This window comes from Monodelphis domestica, chromosome 4, assembly GCF_027887165.1.
Source record: "Monodelphis domestica isolate mMonDom1 chromosome 4, mMonDom1.pri, whole genome shotgun sequence".
Taxonomy (NCBI): domain Eukaryota; kingdom Metazoa; phylum Chordata; class Mammalia; order Didelphimorphia; family Didelphidae; genus Monodelphis; species Monodelphis domestica.
The window spans coordinates 123,600,664-123,608,093 of NC_077230.1; the positions used below are offsets into that span (position 1 = coordinate 123,600,664).

General features: G+C 35.3%; 1 protein-coding gene across 1 annotated transcript; it reads right to left on the reverse strand.

Annotated features, from left to right (window-relative positions):
- Positions 1-1,014: 1,014 nt before the first annotated feature.
- Positions 1,015-7,043, reverse strand: LOC100014400 (coiled-coil domain-containing protein 137-like). The gene is given in 2 exon segments (XM_056826096.1): positions 1,015-2,510; positions 6,996-7,043. Coding segments are annotated over 2 exon segments (855 nt in total). The 3' UTR covers positions 1,015-1,703.
- Positions 7,044-7,430: the final 387 nt, after the last annotated feature.

Sequence of the window (7,430 nt, forward strand, 5' to 3'; positions counted from 1 at the left end):
AAAAAATGGAGTAGTACCTCTCATTAAAGGTTAGACTTCCCCAGGACTAAACTAACTGGATATAGTAATGAAGTCCCTGTGGACTCCTTTCTTGATGGTAAAAATATTTTTATCAATACCTTAAATGAAGGTCTAAATTCCATGCTCATCAAGTTTATGAATGCATGAAGCTGAGAGGGATGGCGAATACACTGGAATATAGATATGAGATCTAAAATATCTCAGACAAGTTAGAATGGAGGAATAAAGTTAATAAAGATAAATTTTAAATAAAGTGCTTATAATTTCTTTCATTTAGTTTCAAAGAATGTACTTGTCAAGTATTGAATTAAGGAAATATATATCAAAAATCAATTCAAATTAATAAGATCTAAAAGTTTTACAGTCTACAATTTCAATATAAGTCAAACTGTAACATAATAACTAAAGAAAATTTGAATTTAGGACTTTTAATAACACTATAACATGAAAAACAAGGGAGCTAAAGAACTAGAATGGGGAATTGACAAGCTAATATTGTTGAATTTGATTTGCTGATTCATTGAATTCTATTATGTTTGCCTCTTTTTCAACTCCAGTTCTGTTATTCTGGGCCAAGAGAAATTCAGACAACCTGGTTACCAAAATGATGGGTAGAGATAGAAGGCAGGGTTCATATGAATTGGCAATCAACTCATTTTCATAACCTATGAACATCTTAGTTTATAGATTTAAGTTCAGCTATAATTTTTCACCAATTATTTAAATTCAGGTGTTTTGTAAGGTGGTATTGATTTTTTTTTCATGATATTGCCAAGTTTTACTATTCAAGGTTGTAGGTATAAATTACAAATGGCCATATCCAAACTTGGCTGCCACTCAGTATTTTACCTTTCACAGGTACAATATCAATGTGATACAAAAATACAGGACCAAATCAGCCTATCTAATCAGTTTTTTAGGGTGAGACTGGAGCAGTGCCTGCAATAATCAGGAAATATCTTGGCAGGTGAATGAATGCAAGTGAAGTTCTGTCTTTGGGCTGTAGCACCAGCAGCCTATCATTTCTCTTGGTAGAGGTAATCAAAGCCATAGCATAAACTGTGGGAATTAAGCCAGGGACCACTTAAGAGCTTTCCGTCCCCAGAAAAGGTGAAGATTTGCACCCTGATACTATGTGTTGCATCTGTGTTGTTAAGAATCACTTTGCGCCATGAAGAAGTACCTATCCCTTCTACATTGTGGGATTTAGAGATTTGGTGCTCCTGTCATCTGGAAAATCCACATAAAGTTTTTTGGCCCTCCCTTTATATCAGAGAAGAAAGTTTTTCTTTTTTCTTTTATAGGGTGTTTATGGTACCTTATTATAAAATCTGGGCTAAATATTTGGTCAATATGTTGATGTTATGTAATACTATACACATGCTTTATATATTTCTGAATTTTTTCTGTATTGTCTGTTGGCCTTCACTGTCATCTGTGACTTGCAAAACTCCTCCCAGATTCCCCTTTAATTTATCTTGTTGATCTTTGATGTTTTCAAACTGTGATGGGGAAAGTCTTGATGTAGAAGGGATACCTATAATTTCCTATCTCCTAAGATGTAGTTTTTCTAGGGAGAAAAAGGAGACCAAGCAGGCTTAAGTTCTGTCCTGACCAGGAAAAGTCATCCCTGTTATTCCTGGACACCAATGTCAAGTCCCACAGATTCCTGGGGCTCTTACTCAGGCTGGTTTCTTTGGCTTCCTCTCAGTTTGGTTAAAGATTTGCCTTTGCTCTAACTGTTGCTGCTTGAATTTCTTTAGCTCCCTGTAGGCCTGCACAACATGCTCTCTCTCCTCTGCCACAATCCGTTGTCGAGCCAATGAGACGGCTGAGGGCTGGGGGGCACTGCCAGGGGCCAGGAGGCTTGTCAGCAACAGGGATTTCTTGCCAAGCTTGTCACTGCTGATGCTCTTCCTTGGTTTTGCTGTCAGTTCTGGGGGCTGAAGGACAACCTCACCAAATTTCACAGAGTCTCGAAATAGTTCTTTTTCCAGGTTGGCTATTGCCTTTTCCTCTTTCTGCTGTCTAACTTTATCCAAACGTCGATGCTGGAACCCTTTCTTCCGCTGAGATTTCTATTTCTTTTGCTGAGATGTTTCTTCCTTTTCTGGTTTCCGTTCCACCTGGTTCTCACTGAGGAAGATCACGTGCTGGGCCTCTTGTTCCATTCGGTGGACATATGCTATATCCTTTTTTCCCTGCTTGAATTTGGGAACTGGAACATCTGACAGGGATCCCATTGCTTCCTTTTCAAACTTCTGCCTGAATGTCACTTGGGCTTCTTTTCTTTTCTTTTTGCTGATATGTTTTTTCATCTCTTGGCGACTTTTCATAATTTCCTGAAGTCGGAAAGGAATCTCTTGATCATCTAAGTTCTTGGGCTTAGAATCTACCTTCTTCTTCTCTTTCCTCGCCTGTATCAGCTGCAGGTTGGAGATTGTTTCCCTCCTTTCTGCTGCCCCTGCTGCCTCCGAGGGCCCCGGGGGCTAACCCTGCAGGCCCTGGGGCTCTGGGGGGCCCAAGTCGGGTTTTAGCCATTCTCCACTTCAGGTTAAGACCTCCACATGGTTACGCTTCCGCCTTCTGCCCCCGGTATTGATTTTTATTTCTTTTTAGGTTATTACTTGGATTTGAAATTTTCATGTCTTACAATAATTAGCTTATTTGAAGCCTAGGAACAATATAATGGCCTCGCTGGTCCATATGGTTCTTAACTTGGAGAGTTCTACTGAATGAAAACCTAGGAGTAAAATGAGAATTGCTAAACGCCTTCAGGAAAATGCCTAATATTTATGAAGGGATTTAGCTCTTCACCTTAATTTAAATGTTTATTTATTGCTGGATAATCCTTTTGTGATAAAAGTAAAATTCGGGTTTCCAGAAATATTTGGATATAGAAGCAGCAGAGTATATTAGAATGTCTTTAAATAGGCACCAGAAGGGAAATGGGGAAGGGATAGAACTTTTCTTGCAACTTCCCTTGGTTCTTTTTTTTTTTGCATTAAAAAAAATATTTTCCCATGATTACTTGATTCTTACTGTCTCCCTCCTCTCTTCCCTCCCTATTCCTGAAGCTGACAAGTAATTTCTCTGGTTTATACATATATTATCACTCAAAATCTATTTCCATATTATTCATTTTTCTAAGTCTTTTAAAACCAAAATCCCAAATCATATACCCATATAAACAAGTAATAGATCATGTTTTCTCCAGGATTTCTACTCCCACAGTTCTTTCTCTGGATGTGAATAGAATTCTTTCTCATAAGTCCCTCGAAATTGTCCTGGATCATTGCATTGCTTTTAGTAGCAGTCAATCACATTTTTATCATCTCACAATATTTCAGTTTCTGTATACAATGTTCTCATGGTTCTATTTATTTCACTCTGCATCAATTGATGTAGGTCTTTCCAGTTCTTATAGAAATCCATCAATTCATCATTTCTTAAAGCCCAATAGTATTTCATCACCATCATAAACCACAATTTGTTCAGTCACTCCCCAATCAGGGAACTTTGTTTTCCAATTTTTTGCCATCACAAAAAGTGCAACTATAAATATTTTTGTACAAACAGATCCTCTTCCATTTTTTTTTTATCTCTTTGGGATACAAACCAGTAGTGGTATTTCTGTATCAAATGGCATGAATTCTTTTAAAGCCCTTTGGACATAATTCCAAATTATCTTCCAGAATTGTTAGATCAATTAACAACTCAACCAGTAATGTATTAGTGTCCCAATTTTGCCACATCCCCTCCAACACTTATTATTTTCCTTTACAATCATATCGGCCACTCTATTAGGTGTGAGGTGGTACCTCAGAGTTGTTTTGATTTGCATTTCTCTAATCAGGAGGGATTTAGAATGTTTTTTATATGATTATTGATAACTTGAATTTCTTCATATGAAAATCAAATATTTATATCCCATGACCATTTGTCAATCAGGCAGTGATTTGATTTCTTAAAAATTTGACTTAGTTTTTGTATATTTAAGAAATTATACCTTTGTCAGAAAAATTTGTTATAAACTTTTTCCCCCTAGTTTGTTGTTTCCCTTTTAATTTTGGTTGCATTGGTTTTCTTTGTACAAAACCTTTTAAATTTAATAGAAGCAAAATTATTCATTTTATATCTTATAATGTTATTTATCTCTTTTTTTGTCTTAAATTCTTTCCTTCCCTATAGATCTGACAGGTATACTATTCCATGTTCACCTAATTTATTTATAACATCACTCTTTATGTTTAAGTTATATTCCCATTTTGAAATTGTCTTGGTATAGGGTTTGAGATATTGATCTAAACCTAATTTTTACCATACTATTTTCCAATTTTCCCAAAAGTTTTCATCAAATAGTGAGTTCTTATCCCAAAATCTGGGTTCTCTTGGTTCTTGAGAAGGTATGTGCAACTGATGGCATTAGTACAAGGGCCTATGGTCCTCCCTGCCACAACTCAGGCCTACTTTCTATTATCTCATTTTTTCTTTGAAGCTATCATATATACTTTTCTAGGCTTATCTGTAAATAATAATTCTTACACCATTTCTTACATGTATTAACTACCTACTTTTGGCCACCATGTGTGTTACCATGAATTTTTTGGGGGGGGGGGGAGTTGTTTATATAGTTTTTATGAGATTGTGATATTCATTAAATATAAATAACCCAATCCAATAAATGTATAGATTCACTATGAAGATAATGTTTACAATCATATAGAAGTACTAAAAAGATAATGATATCAGGGATAGCTAGCTGTCTGAAAGACAAGAGGTCCTGGGCTCAAATATGGCTTCAGAACCTTCCTACCTATGAAATCCTGTGGGAAGAAAGGAGTGAAGGAGGGAGGGGAAAGAAGGGAAAGGGAGGAGAAAAGAAAAGAGAAAAAAAGCCTAAAAATACATTCTAGAGAGAAAGAACCAACAAAAGACAGGATGAAACAATGTTCCAGCCCAAGATAATTTAGAAAGATGACAGAAGTAGGCCCCCAAATAACGCTGGTAGACCTCAAGTAGGAGTTACAAAATTAAGTAATAAGATTGGAGAAAAAATAGAAAAAGAAATTAAAGAAAAAATCAACAACTTGGGGAAAGATATACCAAAAATAAATAAATAAATAAAACCACCAAAGAAGACAATCCCCTCCCCCCTCCAAAAACAAAAACAAACTAGAATTGGCCAAATGGAAAAGGAGGCACAAAAATGCACTGAAGAAATCTCCTTTTAAAAAAAAAAGTAAAACTGGCCAAATGAAAAAGAAAGTAGAAAAGCTCAATAAAGAAAATAATATCCTAAAATTTAAAATTGGGCCAATAGATGCTAATGATTCTATAAGACATCAGGAAATAATTTTTTAAAATAATGCTAAAGAAATTTTTTTTGGGTAGTAACAAGTATTTTGGAATGATTAAAAAAAACTATTCCATTTCCCAAAAGTCACTGAGGAAGGAAATAAAGAAATTTTTTTCCTACTCAATTCCAAACCAATCTTCAATCTGTGCCCATGATACTATTATAAGTAAAAAAAAAAGATAGTCCCTGCTCTCAAGCAGTCTTATAGAAGAGACAACATGTGAACAATTATTTATAAACATGATATATTCAAGATGAATTCAAGATAATCAATAGAGAGAATGCACTAGAATTAGAAGAGATTTGAAAAGGCTTCTTGTAGAAGGTGAAATGATAGTTGAGACTTGAAAGACACTAGAAAAGCCAAGAGGCAAAGATGAGGAGGAGAGATAAATCCAGGCATGCAGAACAGCCAAAGAAAATGTCCAGTTAAGAACTCAAGTGACTTGTTCATGAAACAACTAAGAGACCAGTATGACTGGATCACAGAGTATATATAACAGGGAGTAAGGTCTAAAAAGACTGGAAAAGTAGAAGAGAACTTAGGTTATCAGAGGCTTTGAGTGCCAAATGGGGAATGGCAAGAGAGGAAAGAAGAGATAAAAAAGAAAGAAATTAGAAACAAAAGACAAAAAGCAAAGGAAGGAGAGGGCAAAAGAACAGTGGAATGGAGAAGAAAGAAAACAAAGTTTAATCTATGGTCCTAAATTCATAATTTTCCTAAGAAATAGTGTCTCAAATCAGATTGCAACATTTTCCTCATTAGATTTACAATATTCCATTTCTCACAAGGTTTGTTCTCAAAGTTCAATGATATGCATCAAATTTTAAAGCCTTCTTTGGTGGTGTAATTTCCCCACATTCCAATCAAGAGACGTTACCTGGAAGTTTATTTTCCAAAAGAAATTACCTCTCCTCCTTCCCTGGTGTAAAGATAGCAATATTTTTAGATTTCTTTTTCTAAGCCTCCTGAAGACTAAAATACAATCCACTTCACCCCTAATCACTACAATTAGGTCTTTGGTTATATAGCTTGTGCCACTAGAATCCCCTGATATTTCTAATGTTGACTAACAATTGTGAGGAAACTGAAAAAAAATTCAAAAGCAATCACACGATTTTAGGGTCCTAGAACTCAGAGATTTCTAAGTGAATCACCCAATTTTAGTTCATTTGAGGATAAGGGAAGTTAAACATTCCAAGTGAGATAAGTAACATAAATGAAGCAAGCCCTTAACTTAGTCAGAAATTATTATTTTACAGATCAAGCAACCAACACTATTATTCCCATTTACAAATAAGAAAACTGAGGGCAATAAAGGTTTTGTTTTTTATCCAGTATAAATGCAGGTGTTCAAGTCTAATCATTTAGACTGTTTCCTCATCTATAAAATAGGAATAATAATAATACATCTTAAGTGGTTGCTGTGACAATCAAATGAGATAATATATACAGAGTATATTTTAAACCTGAGTACTTTTGATCTCCATGAAACACAAGTTTGAACATGTTATTACCACTACTCAGTAAGTTGCTGTGACTCCCTATTGCCTACAAGATCAAATATCATGTCTTCTGGTCTTTAAAGTATTATATAACTTGGTTTCCTCCTACCTTTTGAATCTTCTTATATTTTAATCTAAATCCAGCGATGCTGGTCATCTTGCTATTCTTCACACAAGACACTCCTCTCCTGACTCCGTTTTCACTAGTTGTCCTCCCATGTCTGGAATTTTCTCCTTCCTCATCCTCACCTCCTGGATTCCCCAGTGTCCTTCAAGTATCATTTCAAATCCTATCATACACAAGTAGACTTTCCTTTATTGTGCATATATCTGATTTGTATAGAGGTGTCCTGAGAATTATAGGAATGAAGAAATGTGTTATATAAGCAAGGACAATCTGATTGGAGTATTAGGAAAGAGTGAGAAAGAAGGTTGTAGAAGAGGTTAAATAGAAGCAGAGGCATTAGACTTGACAAGCTAGAAATCTCAGTGTTGGCAGCATGAAAGTGATCAAAGAGATGGATGCCAAAAAATTTTAGAAAAT